The sequence below is a fragment of the Erpetoichthys calabaricus genome, chromosome 7 (genome assembly GCF_900747795.2).
Source record: "Erpetoichthys calabaricus chromosome 7, fErpCal1.3, whole genome shotgun sequence".
Classification (NCBI taxonomy): Eukaryota; Metazoa; Chordata; class Cladistia; order Polypteriformes; family Polypteridae; genus Erpetoichthys; species Erpetoichthys calabaricus.
Genome location: NC_041400.2, coordinates 128,013,950 through 128,038,960, shown reverse-complemented (window position 1 = coordinate 128,038,960; position 25,011 = coordinate 128,013,950). Strand labels below are relative to the sequence as shown.

The 25,011-nt window shown below is 38.8% G+C and overlaps 1 protein-coding gene across 1 annotated transcript in view; it reads right to left on the bottom strand.

Annotated features, from left to right (window-relative positions):
* Positions 1–13,163, bottom strand: part of fancc (FA complementation group C) — a 104,714-nt gene extending 91,551 nt beyond the window's left edge. The window contains exons 1-3 of the mRNA XM_028805343.2: positions 12,944–13,163; positions 8,341–8,425; positions 2,519–2,613 (exon numbers count right to left, since the gene is read on the bottom strand). Coding sequence (XP_028661176.1) covers positions 2,519–2,613; positions 8,341–8,425; positions 12,944–13,108 — 345 coding nt within the window. The 5' untranslated portion in view covers positions 13,109–13,163. The remainder of the gene's footprint in view (positions 1–2,518; positions 2,614–8,340; positions 8,426–12,943) is intronic.
* Between the last annotated feature and the right edge of the window lie 11,848 nt (positions 13,164–25,011).

The following is a 25,011-nucleotide window of genomic DNA, read 5'->3' as shown; positions in this document are numbered from 1 at the left end:
TACATTCCAACTTTATTGGTCACTATATACTTTTATGTCATTCTGGAGATGCCACCTGTGGCCACCCCAATCATTAATCATACACCCAGTAACATGCACTGCTTGTCCTGTGTCACTGCTGTCTGTTTGGCTGCTGTTATATCATTTCCATGGTCAAGGGAGTAACTATGGATTATGGACAAAATCTGGAGTTTTAAAATGCATACCTAACAACAATGGATTTGAAATTTTATATTTTTATATTAATACCCCTAGTAAAAAAATAGCATAATTCTGCATTACAAGCATGCCAACAAGTAACCATGATCATAAATGGGCAGCTGTATGTTTGACTTTAGCAAATTCATCCTACATCTGAAGCATTGTAGGTACTGTGAATTTCAATAAAGCATGTGTTATTTTGATCAATATATTGCTAATTGCTTATGGTTTTACATTTTTATTTTAATAACAAAGGAAGGAGATCTAATTTATACTATTTAATTTGTGACTCTTCTTCAACTAATAGTCAGTTTCACCATTCCAGTAAGGTAAAATGTTATTTTATATATTTAAAAAATGCCTCAGTCTTTCAATGAGAGCAAGAATTACACCTATTATTATTAAATTATTTCCTACTACGTCCTGCTTTTGGACATGTATTATTTCAAATAGAACATGTTACTGAAAACAAACAACAGGACTTTCATAAATATTAAAATATGATAGCTTCAGAACAATAACAGTCACATCAAAGGTACATGTTAAAAGGAACAATTAGAAAGACATCATTAATACAACAAACGGAAGTGAACAAGCATTTACAAGAACCTTACACAATGGATATTCTCAGTCCGTCACTCTGTGCATTAAACCTTCAACTACATATATACCCTTTTTTTCCTAGATGCAGGGTCAATCAAAGTGAGTACAGATGGGGGCTAACTCCATCATCGCAAAAGTCCAAAGCTGAATATGAGAGCAATGCACCAGCTAAGAAGAACAAATAAAACAATAAGAATTTAGCTTAAAAATGCTGACACAATCTTTACCAGATTCTTTAACCAGTCACAATGGGGAGTCAGACACCCAAAAATGTTACTACAGCATTTGCACATGAAGCTGAATGCTGAAGTCAGTACCACCAGTATGGAAACTTCTAGCTGTTGACTAAACTCATCCTTTTAAATTAAACTTATATACTATACTTTATGTATGTATGTTTGCTGAAACTATTCTATTGTATAAAGGACATTCTATGCAGTAGGAACATTAACACTCAAGAAGACTAACTTCAAAATTGTGTCAACTAAAATTTTTATTTCTTAAATCTATGACACCTTTTATTGGCTAACTAAAAAGATTACAATACGCAAGCTTTCGAGGCAACTCCTGCCCCTTCTTCAGGCATGATGAAAAAGGGGCCTGAGTTGCCTCGAAAGCTTGCATATTGTAATCTTTTTAGTTAGCCAATAAAAGGTGTCATTTTGCTTGGCTTTTCTCTACATTCATAATGGCTAACACAGTACAACACCCTAGTACTACTTAAATCTATGAAAAATAACAACACAGCCATATTCAGAAAATCACTACTGGCACAGAAAATGTCAGTGCTTTAAAGCTATGGAACAACTTGGCCTTGAAATGTGTTAAGACATCTGCTAGTTTCACATATCTGTATACAGTTACCATTTAACAATATTTAAATGATGGCATAACAAATGCCTTATTGTAGAGATATTTCGAATGTATTCAGCAATGAGAGGTAATGTGAAAATAGCCAAAATGAACATGCCTTAGTGAACACAAAGTTGCAAAAAGATACAGATAGCTAAATAAGTGCAAGTTATATTTATGTTACACTAGTTGTCCCTCGTGGCTCCGTCCATGTAGTAGTGAAACAGAACAAACTTTATTTAAAAAAAAATGTAATTCTGGTCAAGTGGAAGATAGGTACGCTCCAGCGTCAAACGTTGGCACTGTACCTGATCATGTTCAGCTCTGATGAGAGAGCGTCCCCCGCATGATGAGAAAAGCACCAGGCCGTGGTATCTCTGGCAATCAGCAGCTACCCACTAAAACACACATAGCTCTGATCTCTTTCTCAAAAACGTCAAATGTTACTCCTTAACTATCTATAGATGACAATGTCTGTTGAACAAACTGTGTTTCCGTGAGTGATGCTGTGAGCATTCCATGGTATGGAGTGTGTTCTGTGTCTGACATCACAGGCATTGTGGTCTGCAGTTACACTCTGTTGGACTTGAACAGAGGCTGGTGCGTGAGTTACGAGGTCTCTGCCCCCCTCTCCTTGACCTGCAGCTGCTCTCTTGGATTTGTGCAAATAAATCAGTACCGCGAGCTAACTATGATATTCAGCGTGATGACAGAAGTCCCAAAATCAATCAGAATGTTCCAGCAAATTATAGAAAAAAAAACTATCTGAATCCCTTAAGTAGTTCTCTCGTGAAAAGCAGACAGACAGATGCTGGATTATATATTATATTTATTTATTTATTTTGGAAATAATCTTTCTTACCTTTATCCAATCATTGGCTTTCAGTTCAACTGCATTTTGAGGTTTATCACTGAACAGGCACCACAAACACTGTAGCAACGCTTTCTGGCATTCTTCTAATATGAAACAAGGAAAACATCTGTGTTCAAACTGTTTCAAAGGAAAAGTATGCAAACTAATTTCACATTTCATTTTATTAAGGAAGCAAACTAAATTTAAGTGTATGTACATTATTAAAGGTGAAATGCAGTTGTTTATAAAATTTTGGCATCAAATGTGCAATCTAGTCAGATTGCACATTTCACTGAATGTGTAAATGAAAGGAATTTAATGCAACTTCTGGATGGTACAAACTTTAACAGGATATATTTTGGCAAACTTTAAGGCACAGTTAATATTGATGTGTTAAATTTAACTGATACAAAACCAGTGAATGTGGCATTTAAAAGTGTCTAGACACCAGCTAATCCATTAACACTTATTTATAGCTTTAAAACTACAAACACACTGCCTTAGTTTAATATTGCAGGATTAATACAAGATTTGCAGTGACAGAAATTCAAAAAATGCTAAGACTATGTGAAACAAGTACAGTATTATGCAAAGCAGCTTGGGTATTAGGCAAAATAATCTTGTGTACACAGTTTTCGCTTAAACATTATGCTGAAAATGTTTAAAAAATTAAAAAACAATATTATTTAAAATCACATGCTGCTCAGTGAATTTTGGTCCACTCCTCAATTTGATCCCAAGCTTTATTCTCAAAGCTTCCTTCTGCTGAACTGACACACACATGATCTAATTCCCACAACAAAAGAAACAAATATTAAACTGCAATTAACACAAGAAATTTTTATTGGAGATGAAATGACAGAGGTGATGATAAATTACAGAGTATCCATCCATCCATCCATTTTCCAACCCGTTGAATCCGAACACAGGGTTACGGGGGTCTGCTGAAGCCAATCCCAGCCAACACAAGGCACAAGGCAGGAACCAATCCTGGGCAGGGTGCCAACCCACCGCAGGACACACACAAACACACTCACATACCAAGCACACACTAGGGTCAATTTAGAATCGCCAATCCACCTAACCTGCATGTCTTTGGACTGTGGGAGGAAACAGGAGCGCCCGGAGGAAACCCACGCAGACACAGGGAGAACATGCAAACTCCACGCAGGGAGGACCCGGGAAGCGAACCCAGGTCTACCAACTGTGAGGCAGCAGCGCTACCCACTGCGCCACCGTGCCGCCACAGAATATCATGTTTGAGTATTTCTCCACAAAATAATACATATTTTGCTCCAACTCTCCAAAAGTAAATTTGCTACAAGGTGTTTCCAGTTATGTTAATGGTGCACATACAAGAGAGCTGTGACTAATTTAGATTCAGACTTTGCTCTTCCATTTTTATTCTGTCCTTATACTTAGTAGACACAAAAGAACACAACGTAACTATCCATGACAAGAAAATAAATAAATAAGAATTGAATTAGAGCCATAGTACAGAAATAATTTTGAACAGATTAAAAAAAAACAACAACCGTAAGTGTATTTATCATTTGGCAACAAGCAAGTTAGTAGAGGAAAACAAATGTATGCTACTGTAGTAACACAATTATACATAAGCTATTACTTGTGTAGTCATTAGTTATTCATTCATGGTAAATGCTGTATAAATGCTTTTTCATACTTTTGAGCATGATTGTATTGCACCTTCCATTTGCCCTATATTCACATAACACACTTCCTGTGGTAAAAGTGGATGGAGGATATGGTTTTTCACATACTATATTGCTGCCTTGTAATTACTCTACCACTGCTACCAGAGGTTTTGTCTTTATTTTTTTTAAACCCATGTCTTATTTTCCAATTTGTAATTAATTTCAACACACTTGTTGAGCAAATACTTCTTTATTTTTTTATTCTGCCTTCAAATAGCAACAGCAAGCTCCCATAAAATATTTTTGATAGTTGTCTTTGCATCTTTGTAAACTTCTGACTTTTCTGTCATTAATATGGTACTGTGAGAGGAGACTATGTATTAAGAGGATGCAAGGGTAAGGATACCACTAGCATGATACAAGAAAGGACAAAGTCAAAGGGAAAGCCCCAAGAACAAAGATGAACTGTGAAAGCAGAGTTGTTGCTTATGTAAAGTATTACCCATACAGTATGTGTGTTGCATATTCCTGAACAACATTTGTAAGCCACATTACACATCTGTGAGAGAAGCATGGGCTGTGTGGAGTGAGCAATCCTCCCTATTGGTAAAGAAATCTGACCTTCTGCTTGTAAACAGAGAGAGGCTAAGGAAGAAAAGCCAGAGGTAGTAAGATCTCCTGGCTATTATAGGCCACATGGTCTAAAAAAGAATGTACAGAAATGCTCTGCCTTAGAGACTACAGGCAGCAGAGGGGGTGCCATAAAGATCTGTTTCTTCATGAACAACTAAAGGCTTGGGGATACAAAGGGTATCAGAAGACTCTAGACAGAATTTAATCTAATAACTGCTGGACCATTTCTGAACATTGAAGCGATTCTAGTAAATGGCCAGAAGTAATTTTCAGATGGGGCTTAAAGCTGCCAGAGAACATCTGAGTGTAGAACTGGTGGGTGAGAGAGAGAGAGAGAGAGTAACTCCACTAGATAGACAGACGTTAAAGACCTGTTTAGTGAACCCCCAGTGGAGCTGGAAGTTTTGTTTTACTTTGTTTATGTCTACTGTGTGTTACCCCCAGACTGTTCCATCCCTGTAGTTTATTTTTGTATTGAAGACACCATTGTTTTGTATGTTTTGCTTCATTAGCATTGTTTCTGGATGTGGAAGCCTGTCATGAGGGTTGTCACCTGTTACAGTGTTCAGATTCCCTTTAGTATGAAGTAACTTTGTATTAAGTTAATTTGTTATGTGTTGTCCATCCATCCATCCATCCACCCTCTTCCGCTTATCCGAGGTCGGGTCGCGGGGGCAGCAGCTTGAGCAGAGGTATTCAGACTTCCCTCTCCGCGGCCACTTCTAGCTCTTCCGGGAGAATCCCGAGGCGTTCCCAGGCCAGCCGGGAGACATAGTCCCTCCAGCGTGTCCTGGGTCTTCCCCGGGGCCTCCTCCCTGTTGGACGTGCCCGGAACACCTCACCAGGGAGGCGTCCAGGAGGCATCCTGATCAGATGCCCGAGCCACCTCATCTGACTCCTCTCGATGCGGAGGAACAGCGGCTCTACTCTGAGCCCCTCCCGGATGACTGAGCTTCTCACCCTATCTTTAAGGGAGAGCCCAGACACCCTGCGGAGGAAACTCATTTCAGCTGCTTGTATTCGTGATCTCGTTCTTTCGGTCACTACCCATAGCTCATGACCATAGATGAGGGTAGGAACATAGATCGACTGGTAAATTGAGAGCTTTGCCTTACGGCTCAGCTCCTTTTTCACCACGACAGACCGATGCAGAGCCCGCATCAATCCTCGAACCCCTCCTCGAACCGCCACCTTATCGTGATGGAGGGGTTTGCGTGTCCCAATGATCCTAGGAGCTCTGTTGTCTGGGGCTTTATGCCCCTGGTAGGGCCACCCAAGGCAAACTGGTCCTAGGTGAGGGATGAGACAAAATGTGGTTCAAAACAACCTCCTATGATGAATAAAAACTTTGGATGATGTTTTCCCTTGCCCGGACGCGGGTCACCGGGGTCCCCCCTCTGGAGCCAGGCCTGGAGGTGGGGCTCGATGGCGAGCGCCTGGTGGCCGGGCCTGCACCCATGGGGCTCAGCCGGGTACAGCCCGAAGAGGCAACGTGGGTCCCCTTTCCCATGGGCTCACCACCTATGGGAGGGGCCAAGGAGGTCGGGTGTAGTGTGAGTTGGGTGGTGGCCGAAGGCGGGGACCTTGGCGGTCCGATCCTCGGCTACAGAAGCTGTTATGTGTTGTATATCTTCTTATTTATTCAACTACTAGGTCAATATATTAATATACACTACCATTCAAAAGTTTGGAATTATCCATAAATATTCATACTTTTCATGGAAATTTATACTTTTCATCAAGGCACAATTACACTGATTTAAAATACTGTATAGCCATGACATTACTAATAATGACTGCTTGAAATGACCAATTTATAATTTATTATTTACATATCACTGCAAAGCCCCATTTTCAGCAACTATTACTAGAGTGTCCTAATGGTAAACTATTTTATGGGACTCACAAAAATGTCAGTGCTGTTTTGAGAGAAGAGGGCCAGACTGGATCTAACTAGGATAGAAAAAGAAGTGGAATGTCCAGATGTACAACAGGATACACTGATCAAAGTCTACAGTTTGAGAAACAGACGCCTTATAGGTCATCACTTGGCTACTTGCTTAAATAATGCATGTCAAACACAATATTATGTCTGTTGTGCAGCAATGCGAAACATGTTTGGAAAATGTAAATAAATTATATTTGCTTACATTTCATATCTGTATAGCCACAGTAGCATACCTTTGGTAGCTTTTAACTATAGACAGTATTTTGTCAAGTATAAGTCCTTTATATCTGGTTGGGAGAAGTTCAAATAGAGGTTATAAAACTACCTAGCAGGAATGAAAATGAACATTATTGTGGAGTTGTAAACACAGAGGGAGGTGTACAGCTAGTGGAAGTTTCATAAAAAGGTGGCACTACAAAACAAGTTATTTTTTGTTTTTATTTGAAAACAAGCTACTATTTTCCCCTTTCAACCTTCTCTAGATACATTGCAGTTCTCTGAAGATCAAAAAAAATTTTTTTAACTTAAAACAATCTGCATTTAATGTGTTATAAAATTAATCATGAGAAGCATTTGCTTTCAATGCCACATATTTTAAGAAAAATAATATGAAGCTTGACATTGATGTTGAGCAGTGCTGCCCTGCACTCAGAGTTATGGATGCATTTGTGTTAGTAAGCAGTTTTTAATTTATATAGCACCTTTCCAAAAATGAACTATCACAAGGTGATGTGATTTATCTCATAGTCCATTTTTCGTTATGATAAAATTTATCTTTGGAAGAAACTGTGTGACATGTTATAGTTTAATTCACTTACAGAACAGTATGTCTCGTGATACTCAAACCACTGCTTCATTATTTCTGCATCATAGAACAGAAAGAATGTCTTATCTTCTTAATTAATGTGTACACTTTAAAATTTTTTTACAATAGAAAAAAAAGTTACATTTTTATCTATTTTTATAAATGGTATTTGCATATGAATACTTGTGTTCATCCCTAATGAAAGTATAATTCATCACTAAATACAAATTACAAATCTATCAATGTTCTGATTTTCATATACAAGTAGGCTAAATAACTTTCCTTTGTAAGTATTTTTTACTGTCACATAAAGTACTGTTATAGCTTGTACTTATTTTAATACCTTCAAAAGTTGTCTGCAATAGTGTTTAAATTTGAAATTGGTTAATCTCTAATGAAAATATAATTAAGCATTAAATACAAATTACAAATCTGTCAATGTACTAATTTTCATATACAAGTAGGCTAAATAACTTTTTGTATTTTTTACTTTCATATAAAGTACTGTTATAGCTTATATTTATCTTAATACCTTCCAGAATTGTCTGCAATTGTATTTAATTGAAACTGATTAATTTCTGAAAACACAGGATGTATTTATAAAACAAAAACAATATCCATCCCATTTGCAACTTCAGTATTGGTAAAACTAATATGATCTTTCATAAAAATATATCAGTGTGCAACAGAGATCTGTTTCAATTTTTAGCATAATTCTGCTGATAATGGTTGTTTCAATTAACAAATACTGCAAGTCAAAAATTTTGTAATAAACAAATAAGATACTTACCACTCACCACAACACAGGGAATCCAACAAAGTCTACCAAGTAACTGGCCGACTAAAGGATATTTTTTTATGGCCACTGTAGTGTTCTGAAACAACAAAAATTCACAATGCGGTTGCAATGAAAGCTCAGAAAACAATGGTATTACTGTCCTCGGGAACTGAAAGAAAAAAGACACATTCCAACCTTGCCTCATAGGTTGGCATTTATAAAAACTAAATAAAGTTGACTATGTGCCATATACAGAAAATCTTTTGTCTTTATTATGATGAAAATAGGTTTTGCAATTTACAAGTAAATAATATTTTAAATGTAGCTGAAATCAGAATCAAGAAATTAATAATAAGACAGCCCAGAGTGATTAAAGTACTGGTAATAGTTAATCTTTTCATCAACTGATCTTCTGAAACTGATTTCCCTTTGGCAATTATCTATTAGAAAGGCTTATAGCATGCACCCAAAACACAAAAATCAGCCACCCAGGTAAGTTTTTTCTATGCACATTAAGAGTACAAAGTTGCCAAGGTTGATGAATCGACCAAGTAAAACAAAATCTTCAGGACCAATTGCTCTCCACCTTGAAGCAGTTTCTATCTTGGCTGCTGTTTTTTGTTCCAGTCAATCCTTGCCGGTAGGTGGTCTTCTATCTTCTTACCTTTATAATGTATCTAGGCACAAATTCCTTACAAGATTTGTTCACTTTTTATACAAATGTAACATGTGTATGCATCTTGAATACACTGGAATGAATCAGTATTCCTGAGGAAGCTTTCTAAGATGCTGTTCATGCATTGATTTTGAAATGTTGCACATATTTAAAACCTTTGCTAGCAGATAGATGATTGACTTATGCAGAGATTATTCTTTGATAATCACTGTCATTTGCATCTTATCTGTCTCTGCTATTTGTTAGGCATCTATTTAAATCATATTTAAAGCAAATTAAGGCAAATTAGAAATTAGAAAAAAGGCAAATTTTAAAACAAGACAATGAAATAAAGACTAGAATATTAAAAGCTTTGGAACAATACTAGTCATTGTGAACTTCAGACAAAGGTAAATCACATATTGCAAAATTACTTCTTAATAAGAGTAGAAGATTCTAGTAAATTAAATATTGAATTTAATTAAAAGCAGTAGAAAGTCACTGAAATTAATTTGAACAAAACTCCACAGACTGAGACTTAAAAACATCAATTCCATATTAAGAACTTGCTCTTTTCCATGACTAGTTCAATGAAAACCATTACCTATCACAACAGAATGCTATTCCATCTCAGTGCAAACTCACAAAGTTGTAAAATGTGTATTATTATTATTATTACATTATTATATACATATGCCCTATAGTGGAATTTTAGGTATGGGGCTAACATGTCAGAATAAGTCTTTTGACAACATATTTTGTCCAAAAAAGGAAATTACCCTTTAATTAGCTAATTCATTAATTTCATATATTTTCCAAACTATTTTATGAGCTACTTTCTGGAATAAGGTCCACATAATTACAAAATACACATTAAAACAAACATACTTTGAGTTATCGCACTGAGTCTACTCTGAAGTGAGGCTTTAGCTTTTTAAACAAATAAAACGCATTTTGTTCTATTATAGCCTAGCACAAACCAAAAAAGCAACTGATTACCTGTCCATTAAAATTTATATTGTTATTTTCTCTATCATGTTTCCCTGAAAATAAGACTTACTCTGAAAATAAGCCCTAGCATGATCGTCAACTGAAAAGTAAGGTGCCTAAGGCCTATATTTAACGCAATGCAACACGTGTGCCCGAAACATCTATTAAATTCCGAGGACACCTTGCCACAATATCACTGAAAAGGATGTTTAATGATTACATCCTTCAATTCGGGGATGCGCCCATTCCAGCAGCATCAGTGCAAGACAGAAACAAAATCTCTGGACGGGCATCAGCTCATTGCAAGGTGAACACAAGCACACACACACATACACTAACGTCATTGTAGCTTCACCAAATCCCCAAACCTTCTTGTCTTTGGATGGAAAACTGAGTACACTGTGGAAACCCTCCAGGAAAACATGCAAACTCCAGGCAGGGATCACAAAGGACGTGACTCCCTGCGAGATAGCAGCGCTACCACTCTGCCACCCCATATGTGTAACTATTAGCAGTATTCATTATTTAAACAAAGTTAACGATTTATCTGTAAAATGTAACATACATATTTTAATGCATTTCATCATGAAAGTGATAACAAGTATAAATCTAAGAATTCTAAATGTGCAGAGAACTGGAATATTATAAATTTAATGTGTTTTGTGTGGCGATGCTGCTAGCCGCTGCTGTCAGATCAGGATGAGGTCCCAGAAGCGCGTAGCGATTTAATAACTGGGTCGGTTTTAAGATGACGTTTACGACAGTCTACTTTAATGACAAGTTAAACTACGGGATTAAAGAGGACATTGAGTTTAAAGCTGAAATTTCCATTTTAATCACAAAATAGACATTTTCATTATGTCCTTATTTCTTTTTTCCTCTGTGGCTCAAATACGCTGCCGTACATTCTGATGGCATTGTAAAGGTGCAAAAAAAAAAAAAAAAAAAGACGGCACAGAAGATGGTATGTGACACTTTTAAAATGTATCGTGTCATTACTTTTGGGAATATGCAATGCTTGAATATCAAAGCACCATGAATGCATTTGTATGTCGGCATTTTGCTTCACCACATAGAACCATTCATCCGACATCAAAGCACGCACATCGATCCTGGAGGATCCTAAAAGTGCCTGGAGTAGCAAAAAATTCAGGGTTTGAATGTGGAGAGTTATGACGATATTCCAAAAGAAGATGACATGACTGTATTTGGATAAATGTATATTGTTGTACATGAATAAATATAAAATATCCCCTGAAAATAAGCTCTAGTGCATCTTTTGGAGCAAAAATTAATATAAGACCCTGTCTTATTTTCGGGGAAACATGGTATTACGTTTTATGGTACACAGAAAGAGAATGATCAAATTTAAAAATGTTGTTGAATTTAAATAAATGTGAATATACTATACATGATCAAATATGATGTAGATTTATACATTTTTTCATTTTATCCAATAATTATTTTTCAGAACCCATTTCTTCCATTAACGAATGACATGAGACTTAAGCCTATAATGGTAGCATCAAACACAAGGCAGCAATGAGCAACAAATCTGATGTCACTTTAGTGCAAATTACACTCATACACACACACACACACACACAGACCAATACCAGGGCAATTTAGATAATCTAAAATGTACATCACTCAGACTTAAAATAAAACACCAGTAATGTGATACCTGTATTAAAGAATGTATATAAAAATAAGTATTTTAAAATTAGTATGAAAACAGATAAAAAAAAAAAAAAAGTCATTCCATTCCCTGGCCGATCAGTTTAACACTACCCTGTCTTGAGCAAGTTGGCTTCAAAAAGAGACAAAAGGTGTTGCACTGTTTAAACAATTTATGCAAAAATATTTTTTTATAGTCTTGTACACAGAAGTGAGATACAGCGTTGCATTAAAAAAGAACTATGTTGACAAATGCTGCAAATCTAAGAAAAAGCTAAGGGTGGCAAAGCGGTGGGGTGGTTGGTGTGGAACAGAAGTGAGACTAAGAGAGGACTAATCCTTTATCCCTCCTTAAAATAGGACTGCTTTGTGCCATCAGGAAGTGAATGTGGAATCAACATAGTATATTAGTTTGTTTATAAATCCAAAAACAAGTTAACCTTATGCCACAGGAAAGCTTGCAATTACATACGACTGTATCTAAAACTTTGTGAATGTAATGTACACTATGAAACATGCTTGTTTTTATATTATACAATTTTCTGTACTTTGAGATATATGCTTTATACGAAATATAAAATATTTTGCTGTAAACATATAGAAATAAGTCAAAAAATTTATAATGACACAATATCTAATTGATTAACTGAAATTACTGCCATGTATAATTAGCTGGTCCATATAAAAGTTAAATACCATAAATCAACATTTTTAAACCTATGTAATTCAATTCAGAGTTGTGGAAGGGTAGGAGTGCTTCATGAGCAAGGTAAAAAACCAACCAGTTCATCACAGAATCCATTCAAACACACATGCCAATGTAAGGCTAATTTAGAAATGCTAACTAACCCAACACACGTGGAATGTAGAAGAAAAATGTAACACACCTAGGAAGGACTGACTTAAAATGGAGAATATTCAAACTGTATTAACAGCATAGTATCAGATAATGCCGAACTTCTGTAAGCCTCAGCTACCCATGACTACTTATGTCAAGGCACTGTGATAACCCAGGTTATTTTCTTTCTAGTTAGAATCAGATTTAATTTCTAAAACATCCACAACTGAATCCATCTGTGTTAACATATTCACTCAAGAAAAAGGTGTATATCACAGAAAAAAAAAATCTGCTCAAAATAATTCTGATAACATTACTTTTAGATGGTCCACAGTTTACCCCACTTGATGCACTGATAAAAAAGGTTAATGTTAAAAGACTCTACGTAACTACTAGCTTATCTGTTACTTTTATTAGCCTGTGGTCCTCAGACTAGTTTTTCAGAATCTACTCACCATATAATGGAGATCTTTAGAAAGCTGTTGTAGGAAATCATTTAACATCTGCAGGTGGAGGCAAACATTTTGTATGGATTCCAAAGTGCTCATCTGCCCCCATTCAACAGCTTTATTCAACCAGTATTCCACACAGTCAGCAAGACTGGAACTTGACTGAGCCATACTATGCACATAAAAACTTAGCAGAAACAGACCTGAAAGAGGAGGAGATAAAATAAAAAAATAGTAAAAAAATAAAATCTCTAAACAAAAAACAGATGCTACAATATATTTGATAAAGGGGGAAAGAGTGACAAATGAATACATAATGAACCTTTTTATACCAAAGTGGCAGAGAGAGAGCAGTAATCAGAAAATTGTTTTTAAATGTGTTGCCTACCTGGGGATAACATGTTTACTGTCTAAATTTGTCATCACCAGTATTTGATTAGTGGCGCAGTAAAATCCCAGTTTTACATATGGTGCTGGGTGTTATACAGTCTCAGGGCTCAAATTTAACTTTTAGTACTTACCTAATAGTAGGTCAAAAAGATTTGTCATATATTAAAGTCAATAACAGGAATTTCTTGTTTACTGCTCTGTAAACTAATTTATTTTAAACACAAGCAAGCAAATAATGACTGGTATATTTATTAGACATTTTTTGTATTTGCCTTTCTTAAACATTTCTTGCCATCATATCTCTTTGAAATGTGAACTCTCAAGAGTTAAATCATTATTAAACAGTCTTCATAGGGTCAATTCTAATACCCTGCTGACGTCAGCAGTACCTGAGGTGCAAGAATTTTAAACATGACAGATCAAAAATATTTCTGTGGCAACTGCCATCACTTCACTGACCAAGACTGTAGAATGTTATTTGCTTCCATGTGAATGATGTAAATGACCTCAGTTAAGAATAAACTTGAAACAGCAGTCAAGTCTGAGAGGTAATGTGGGGAAAGTACTGTTGACACAGTAAACAGTACATGATAAAAGCCAAGTCATGATTTAATATAATTAGAAGACAGAATTACCCACCCTAAGGCTAAAATACCAAGAATATACTAAAAATTCACATTTTCAAAACACAGGTTTTAGCATTAATTCTATGAGAGAAACAATAGGCTAACACAAACTTCTTTGATGGCATAGTTACTCAAAATACTCTTAATTCTTTGGATTTTTGTTTATCATTGGCTGACCTTTCAAAGTAGCAACTTCCTTTTAATAAATGACATGCCTTATGGAAACAGAAGTATTTCTGCAGTGACATTAAGTTTATTGGATTAACAGAAAATATGCAATATGCATCATAACAAAATTTGACAGGTGCATAAATTTGGGCACCCCAACAGAGATATTCCATCAGTACTTAGTTGAGCCTCCTTTTGCAAATATAACAGCCTCTAGATGCCTCCTATAGCCTTTGATGAGTGTCTGGATTCTGGATGGAGGTATTTTTGACCAATCTTCCATACAAAATCTCTCTAGTTCAGTTAAATTTGATGGCTGCCGAGCATGGACAGCCTGCTTCAAATTATCCCATAGATTTTCGATGATATTCAAGTCAGGGGACGGCCATTCCAGAACATTGTACTTCTTCCTCTGCATGAATGCCTTTGTAGATTTCGAACTGTGTTTTGGGTCATTGTCTTGTTGGAATATCCAACCCCTGCGTAACTTCAACTTTGTGACTGATGCTTGAACATTACCCTGAAGAATTTGTTGATATTGGGTTGAATTCATCTGACCCTCGACTTTAACAAGGGCCCACAGTCCCTGAACTAGCCACACAGCCCCATAGCATGATGGAACATCCACCAAATTTGACAGTAAGTAGCAGGTGTTTTTCTTGGAATGCAGTGTTCTTCTTCTGCCATGCAAAGCGCTTTTTGTTATCACCAAATAACTCAAATTTTGTCTCATCAGTCCAAAGCAATTTGTTCCAAAATGAATCTGGCTTGTCTAAATGAGCATTTGCATACAACAAGAGACTCTGTTTTGTGGCGTGAGTGCAGAAAGGGCTTCTTTCTCATCACCCTGCCATACAGATGTTCTTTGTGCAAATTGCACTGAATTGTAGAACAATGTACAGAAACACCATCTGCAGCAAGATGTTCTTGCTGGTCTTTGGAAGTGATCTGTGGGTTGTCTGTAACCATTCTCACAATCCTGCGCATATGCCGCTCCTGTATTTTTCTTGGCCTTCCAGACCTGGGTTTAACAGCACCTGTGCCTGTGGCCTTCCATTTAATGATTACATTCCTTACAGTTGAAATTGACAGTTTGAACCTCTGAAAAGCACAACTTGCAATTGACCACCTTAAATACCTTTTCTCATGACTGGACAGACACACCTGTCTATGAAGTTCAAGGCTTAACGAGCTAATCCAACCAATTTGGTGTTGCAAGTAATCAGTATTGAGCAGTTACATGCATTCAAATCAGCAAAATTACAAGGGGACCAAAATTTTTGCACAGCCAGTTTTTCACATTTGATTTAATTTCATACAACTAAATACTGCTTCACTAAAAATCTTTGTTTGGAAAACACCCCAATACTCAGATGTTCCTAGGAAATGAAAGACATACCACTGTTATCTTTTTTGTTGAAAGTAGAGTAAATTATTATGCAGGCTGAGAGGGGTTCCCAGACTTTTTCATATTACAGTGGAACCTCGAGATACGATCACCTCTGTATACGAGAAATTCAAAATACGAGGAAAGTATGAGTGAAAAATTCAGATCTAAATGCGAGCATTGGCTCGCGTAACGAGCCACGAGCCAGGCTGTGGGTATAGCTCTCACCTTAGCGAGGGGGCGTGGTAGCAGTTGCGAGCCGCGATCTGCGGTGTCTGCGTTTCTCACTTAAGTGCACAGGTGGGAAACTGCCCACATCCATGATTGTTCCTGTGGCTGATGGGCTGCAGCTGCCATGTCCTCCCCGCATATATAGAGAAGCGCGAGCCGGTTAAGGGGGAGAAGAAGTAAAAGAAAAGAGAGGAGAGAGAACAGAGGTTGCAGCAGGCAGGCAGGCAGGCGGTGCGGGAGAGCGAGTGCAGGCTCGCGTGTAGCTGAACAGTGAGCTGAACAGGCGAGCCAAACAGCAGAAGCAGGACGGTGTAGAGAAGGTCAGCTGCATTAAGAGTGTCTCGCCTGTTGCAGAGCCCGCAGGTGAGACGCTAACAGAGAAGCAGCACCGGGGATTGTCATCTGTTTTTTAAAGACTGCATCCTTTAGACGTTTTAACCTCGTGTTAAAGGATTGTTATTCTTGTGTATTTTAAACCTCCACTTCACAACTGTTTTAAGGATTATTTATTTAAAGATTTATTGAATGCTCTACTGCACTTTAGACACCTCTTTTGATTCTTTTAATAATCAGTTATATTATTTACCAGTGTTATTTATTAAAGGTAGACTACAGTATATATAATTTATCAGTGTTATTTGTTAGGAAAATTGATTTTTATGTTAATATATTTGGGGTGCGGAACGGATTAACTGGATTCCCATTATTTTCAATGGGGAAGTTTGTTCTAGATACGAGAAATTCGCTATACAAGCTCAGTGCTGGAACGAATTAAACTCGTATCTAGAGGTTCCACTGTACTGTATAAAAAATATACAGTATGTAACACAAACACACACAAGATATAACTGCAAACTGCAATTAAGAATGCAGAGTGAAGATAAAAAGCCACTTGTCTATAATAACAGATAGCACAAGGCAGGAAGAAAAAAGCTTACTCCACGTAATAGTATAAATCATTCCAAGATCCAGACAGGAACAAAAACAATGTTAGCTTTATATTTATACTTCTAGGACTGCCTAATGTGACTACAGTAATCCCTCGCTATATCGCACTTCGCCTTTCGCGGCTACACTCCATCACAGATTTTATATGTAAGCATATTTAAATATATATCGCTGATTTTTCGCTGCTTCGCAGGTTTCTGCGGACAATGGGTCTTTTAATTTCTGGTACATGCTTCCTCAGTTGGTTTGCCCAGTTGATTTCATACAAGGGACGCTATTGGCAGATGGCTGAGAAGCTACCCAGCTTATTTTTCTCTTTCTCTTGCGCTGACTTTCTCTGATCCTGACGTAGGGGGATTGAGCAGGGGGGCTGTTCGCACACCTAGGCAATACAGACGCTCGTCTAAAAATGCTGAAAGATTATCTTCACGTTGCTATCTTTTGTGCAGCTGCTTCCTGAAACGACATGCTGCATGGTGCTTCGCATACTTAAAAGCTCGAAGGGCACGTATTGATTTTTGCTTGCTTGTTTTTCTCTGTCTCTCTCTCTCTTTCTGTGCTCTTGACGGAGGGGGTGTGAGCTGCCGCCTTCAACAGCTTTGTGCCGCGGTGCTTCGCATACTTAAAAGCCAAACAGCCCTATTGATTTTCCTCTGCCTTTATGACAGTCTCTGCTCCTGACTCCTTTGAAGAGGAAGATATGTTTGCATTCTTTTAATTGTGAGACGGAACTGTCATCTCTGTCTTGTCATGGAGCACAGTTTAAACTTTTGAAAAAGAGACAAATGTTTGTTTGCAGTGTTTGAATAACGTTCCTGTCTCTCTACAACCTCCTGTGTTTCTGCGCAAATCTGTGACCCAAGCATGACAATATAAAAATAACCATATAAACATATGGTTTCTACTTCGCGGATTTTCTTATTTCGCGGGTGGCTCTGGAACGCAACCCCCACGATGGAGGAGGGATTACTGTAATTTCTTTTTCATTACTAGTAATGATTGTATGTATTGCTTCAAAAACAAATAAACTGAGCAAGCAAGCATATAAAGAAAATCCACTTCTAAATACAGTATAATGGCAATAAACCTTAGCAGCATATAATTTATTTTAGCAAGGTTTGGGCATTTATACTCCTCCTAAGACCATGAATTTGACTGGGGTAAGGAGGGCAAGGTATTTGGGTCTAAGAGCCTCAGAGGTAGGTTGTCTAGAGATATGTGTTGCTAAAAAACACCAAATGACAAATTGATTTAAGCTAGTGGTTTTAAATTTGACACCATTATCAATAAAAAAATGGCACGCCATCTGTTGGTAATTTCTTTCTACAGTCTACTAAATGGAGTGAACACTTTTGATAAACTAGAACATATTTTAAAAAGCAAAATGCATGATACTTTGTAGCAGTTGTACTTTAAGTTTATAGTTTATTAAAATTAGAATAATAAAGGAGTCTTTTATTACAGGACAGTATATGTATCACAGCAAAGTATTCATGTTTTTAAAATGTGTAAAATATGGCTATACTAGACAAAGAGCCCGTTTCGACAACGTAAGATGAAACGGGCACGAGTGGAATAATAAGTATAAGCACCACAAACCTGATATAGGTGTATTGAGTGAATGCATAATTAGGCCTGGAGCTGTAGTCAAAATCGCCTTTCAGGCCTCTAGAGCTTTAATCGAAGTCGCCTTTCTCTTTGAATTTTTGCGGCCGTAAATCTGCCGCCTGCTGCGATGTTAGTCGAAGTCGCCTTTCTCTTTGCATTTTCGCGGCCGTAAATCCGCTGCCTGCCGCGATGTCGGTCTCGTAAGGTTTTTCGGGCAGCTGCGCAGAAGGCGATTGCGCATTCGGCTTCGGTCATGCGCAGAAGACGACTGCACATTCGGCTTCGGACAGACGTGAGTGAGTGAGTGAGTGAGTGAGTGAGTGAGTGAGTGAGTGAGGAAACTGGCAAATTATATATAAGATTACCTTATTTGGTTATTTATATCGTTACTTATGTTAAGTGTATGTACTTTCAATGATACATTCCTCCAGTGTACATATGACTTTAATATCTTAGAGGAAAATTATTTTGTGTTACCTTTTTATATACTGAATATACTAATGGAAAAAGAAACACAACACTTTCCAGAACAAGAAAATCATACTTAGTTTGTGCACTTTTACAAAAAAGTTGTCAATTTGGTTTTAGCCTAGCAATACTGCTTGCACAGTAAGGCACTGCAAATTGCCAAATACTGAAAAGCTCATTTGGTACACTTTCACCCAACGCGGCCCAGGTGGAACAATGGCTGATCAGATTACTCAAAGGCCTTGATAAAAAAGCTTACCTCACAGCAAAACAACAGCTACACTTTATTAGTTTTCTATGCATAATACCTCCAGAACCAAGGAAAATGACCATTGGCATGCTGCCAGTGCTGCCTGATAATACACGTCTTGACCACAGGTACAACTTCAGCAGACCAAGATACATATCATCCAAAATTTGGCCGTCCTTACGTAAATATACCAGAGCTGGACCAACACAGCAGATGGGTCCATCTGAGAGATCTTTTCAGATCTGCCACCTGTACAGCTGATAACCTCTCAACACTGCAGTTTCAGAGGCTCACTGCTTCCATGCACCAAAGGTGTCAAACAGTGGTGACAAGTATTAATCAGGTCAGATTAGAGTTTTTATGTTCAGAATATGTAATGTTTTCCTGCTTGTTATGTTAAGACTCTATTTTTCTCTCATTCTCATTTATTTATTATTTTCAGCAAGGAAGGTTGGAATTTCAGTCCAACACCAAGAATTGCATTTTTCCATAAATATACAACTAAACCATGATTCCTAGGAAACACAGCTGAAAAAGAAGAATGAACACAAAATACAACAATAAGCAGGCAATATTTTAACAGATTAAGTTAATCCATTAGTGCCCCATTAAAAAGATATACACTTCTATACGTATTAAATATTTGCAGTGGCAAATAATTTCAACAATTCCCTTTTTCACTTTAGCAAAAGGGCTTACCATTGTTTCTGAGCAAGTACAGTCTTCTCAAGGTGCTATAGTTTAGTATCCTTTCTTGCAATCTCAATTACTCAAATGAAACAAAATACCCTACAGTCAGTTTCAGTAGCCGGGGATCAATCCGCCCAGGCCGTTGCCTTCAACCATCACCCAAGACGCAATGTACCAGACCCTTGTGGCTCATCCTTCAGGTGGATTGTTGCTGACCTCACCTGGGGATATACAGTAGTCGGGCAGTGGAGGAACACTTCCAGAACCTACAAAATCCAACCGACACACCTTCCTTTAAGGAAACAGAGTCAGCGAATATAGAGGAGGACACACCCATCACTGGAACTGAAGTAGCTGAGGTACTTAAAAAAAAAAAAAAAAAAAAATCAGTGGCACGACTTTTTGGTAGATGATATTTGCCTTGAGTTCTTAAAGGTTCTGGATGTTGTTGGGCTGTCTTAGCTGACATATCTCTTCTACATTGCCTCAAGGTCGGGAACAATGCCACTGAATTGGCAAACTGGGGTGGTAGTCCCCATTTATATAGGCCTATACCAGCATTCTGTAAAGAAGGCTCTGGCTATTGATTGAGCCTCAGATTCAGGAGGAACAATGTGGATTTCGTCCTGGGCTTGGAACACGGGACCAGAATTTTACCCTCACAAGGATTCTACAGGGTTCATGGGAATATGACTAACCAGTCCACATGTGTTTTGTGGACTTGGAAAATTTACACAACCATGTCCCTTGGGGTGTCATAAATCCAGCTTCCTGTCTGTCATTGTCCTTGCAGAGCTTGCATAATCCATCAATAGATGGTGTATGTTTGGTTAATTAGCCAACCCTTTCCAGCGATCTCATGACCTCCCATGTCCTCCCAATCCATCTACTGACTTCATAGGAAGAGCCAACAGAGACATAAATGTCGCTGCTGAGTTAAGTAAACTTCTCGACAAGGTCGACACTCTCTCCGCAGACAGACACACTGATGATGGCTGTGCCCATGAGGTCATTAAAGGCCTGGATATATGTTTTCATCCACGATGCTTGTAAGCCCAGACACTCAAACTCTCCTCTCAGTCTCTCAAGAGCTCCGATCAGAACCTCCACTGACTCCGCGAACATCACAGCATCGTCAGCAAAGTCAAGATAAGTGAATGTCTCTTTACCAACAGATGACCCAAAGCCGCTGGACCCCACGACCCTGCCCAACACCCAGTCTATGCATTGAACAAAGTAGGAGCAAGAACACACCCCTGAAGAACCTCTGAAGTAACAGGAAAAAATGTAGAAGTTCTGCCTCCACTCTGCACAGCACTCATAGTACCAGTGTACAGGACAACCATGACATTCAGCAACTTTGAGGGGATCCTGCAAAGTCTTAGGATGTCCCAGACGGCAGCTCAATCAGCTGAGTTGAACACTTTCACGAAAATCGACAAAGGCTTCAGAAACACTATGCCAATACTCGCATTTGTGCTCCACGAGAACCCTCAGTGCCAGAATGCGGTCGATGGCAGACTTCTTAGTCGTAAAACCAGACTGCTCCAGTCGTGTGTAGGTGAGCAAGTGATCACAGATTGCTTGCAATGCCAGGAGAACAGCCTTACCACCAGTCTGGAGAAGTTAACCCTGGATAACACAGATCCCTACAGCCTTCCCTACTGTCATCTGGTTCACCACCTGTACAATCTCAATGAGACTGCGTGGTTCACAGCAATTTGGAGGCTCAGCCTGAAGAACCGTGGACCCGGAGATATCCAACGTCCTAGCCGGAGGATCAGCTTTAAACAAGTGCTGAAAGTAGCTAGCCCAGCAGGTCACAACTGCAGTGTCATCCGTAAGGACCATTCCATCAGCTGCCCTGATTGCAACTCTCTGAGGAACACATTTGGATCTGTGTAATTCTTAGAATCCTCTGTAATCAGGACTTGGCTCACTTGACCATAGATGGTGTGTCACTTGCTCACAGATTCCTCTAGCAAACACCTCCTTATCTGCAGTCAGAGCCCTCACTGCCATCCCTCTCAGTTCAGTACAGACCGGAGTTGCCAATAAGCCAGTGCACTGCGACTCCTCTTGAAGATATCCAGGGTGCCCTGCAAGATAGAACACCTCCTTTTGGGAACATTTGATTCCAAATTAATCTTGTTTGAATATGTGCGAGTCCTCTGATGATTTTTCACAAAATTCAGAAGTAACAGGTCGACAAGTAAACATACTTTTTGTTAGTAAGCATGTACAGTAATCCCTCCTCCATCGCGGGGGTTGCGTTCCAGAGCCACCCGCGAAATAGGAAAATCCGCGAAGTAGAAACCATATGTTTATATGGTTATTTTTAGAATGTCATGCTTGGGTCACAGATTTGCGCAGAAACACAGGAGGTTGTAGAGAGACAGGAACGTTATTCAAACACTGCAAACAAACATTTGTCTCTTTTTCAAAAGTTTAAACTGTGCTCCATGACAAGACAGAGATGACAGTTCCGTCTCACAATTAAAAGAATGCAAACATATCTTCCTTTTCAAAGGAGTGCAAAGCAAGCAGTCAAAAAAAAAATCAATACGGCTTTTTGGCTTTTAAGTATGCGAAGCACCACCGGTACAAAGCTGTTGAAGGCGGCAGCTCACACCCCCTCTGTCAGGAGCAGGAAGAGAGAGAGAGAGAGAGAGATAGAGAGAGATAGCGAGAGACAGATAAAAAAAAATCAATACGTGCCCTTTGAGCTTTTAAGTATGCGAAGCTCCGTGCAGCATGTCCTTCAGGAAGCAGCTGCACACAGCCCCCCTGCTCACACCCCCCTACGTCAGCGCAAGAGAGAGAGAGAGAGAGAGAGAAAGTAAGCTGGATAGCTTCTCAGCCATCTGCCAATAGCGTCTCTTGTATGAAATCAACTGGGCAAACCAACTGAGGAAGCATGTACCAGAAATTAAAAGACCCATTGTCCGCAGAAACCCGCGGAGCAGCGAAAAATCCGCGATATATATTTAAATATGCTTACATATAAAATCCGCGATGGAGTGAAGCCGCGAAAGGCGAAGCGCGATATAGCGAGGGATCACTGTACAGTAACAGATTATGTTTATTCAAGCTCTCTCCCTTTACTTTCTAAAACCAATTTTTGTAATATAAGAAGTACTGTTGAAAAATACCCCACAACAAAAGCATCAAAAATGCACAAACTACAGTGATCCCTCGCTATATCGCGCTTCGCCTTTCGTGGCTTCACTCTATCGCGGATTTTATATGTAAGCATATTTAAATATATATCGCGGATTTTTTGCTGGTTCGCGGATTTCTGAGGACAATGGGTCTTTTAATTTCTGGTACATGCTTCCTCAGTTGGTTTGCCCAGTTGATTTCATACAAGGGACGCTATTGGCAGATGGCTGAGAAGCTACCCAACTTACTTTTCTCTCTCTCTCTTGCGCTGACTTTCTCTGATCCTGACGTAGGGGGTGTGAGCAGGGGGGTTGTTCGCACACCTAGATGATACGGACGCTCGTCTAAAAATGCTGAAAGATTATCTTCACGTTGCTACCTTCTGTGTGCAGCTGCTTCGTGAAGCGACATGCTGCACGGTGCTTCACATACTTAAAAGCTCAAAGGACACGTATTGATTTTTCACTGTTTGTTTTTCTCTGTCTCTCTCTCCCTGCTCCTGACGGAGGGGGTGTGAGCTGCCGCCTTCAACAGCTTTGTACCGGCGGTGCTTCGCATACGTAAAAGCCAAACAGCCCTATTGATTTGTTTGCTTTCCTCTCTGTTTCTGACAGTCTGTGCTCCTGACGCGCACTCCTTTGAAGAGGAAGATATGTTTGCATTCTTTTAATTGTGAGACAGAACTGTCATCTCTGTCTTGTCATGGAGCACAGTTTAAACTATTGAAAGAGAGACAAATGTTTGTTTGCAGTGTTTGAATAACATTCCTGTCTCTCTACAACCTCCTGTGTTTCTGCGCAAATCTGTGACCCAAGCATGACAATATAAAAATAACCATATAAACATATGGTTTCTACTTTGCGGATTTTCTTATTTCGCGGGTGGCTCTGGAACGCAACCCCCGCGATGGAGGAGGGATTACTGTATATGTTTTTGATAGAGGAATTCCTTTATAATTACCAAGATAAGTTTGTTAACTTTCTTATGCCAGTATGCTGATAGTTTCAGCTAACCCATTTTTTATATTTAATGTTGGCTCAGTCCTTTTTAACAGACATCAGTATGTTGAAATACAAAATAAATGAGTTAGTTAAGATATAATCACATTAATTGACCATATTTGATCTGTGTTTACTATTTATCGTTGTATAGTTTTAAAAGGGGTTTCTATGCTTATTGTATACGAATTATTCAGTTTTTGCCACGAAACACATAAACATATGGGTCATTCCATGTCAAATCAATCAATGGCCCACGCACTTCAGACTCAAAAAATTCTGCAAAAATTACCAGATGTACCCATCTTAGTTAGGAGACACCCTGTGATGTAAAATCAATACTTTCCAAGATGTAACCAGTTTACCAAGGGGGGGTGTGGAGGGTGTTGATATTATTTGGCCTCATTTTTTCATCTAGTTTCACAAATCCATAGCTCAAGAACTCACCGAGCAAGCTCAGACTTTGAACGCTGATACGTTAACTGGTACAGTGGAACCTCGGTTCACGAACGTCTCAGTACACGTACAAATCGGTTTACGACCAAAAAGTTCACCAAACTTTCGCCTCGGTTCACGACCACACACTCGGTATACGAACAAGCCAGTTTCCCTTTCGGTTTGTACATGTTCAGTCTCTCCCTGTGCATTTCCTGTGCTGCGAGCAAGAGAGAGAGCGCGCGACACACACACAGGCAGCGCGAGAGAGACAGAGGCACACACACAGGCAGCGCCAGAGAGAGCCGCGCGCACATACACAGGCAGTGCCAGACATAGAGAGCCGCGCACACACACAGGCAGCGGGAGAGAGAGACAGACGCACACACACAGGCAGCGCGAGAGAGAGAGACAGAGGCACACACACAGGCAGCGTGAGAGAGAGCCACGCACACGCACAGGTAGCGCGAAAGAGACAGCCGCGCACATGCACAGGCAGCACGAGAGAAAGAGCTGGATGCATAAGGTAGGAAGGCAGTTAAAGAATGCACTGGGCTTGATTTTGTTTTCACTTCTGTTTACAGCGATCGGTTCGTAGCGTGCATTGTTGCAATGTTACTTTTCTTGGTGGTTTATTAAATTACGGATTTTTTCAAATGTTCATTTTTTTTCCCTGTGCTTAAAACTCATTTAAAAAAAAAAATGTTTTTAGC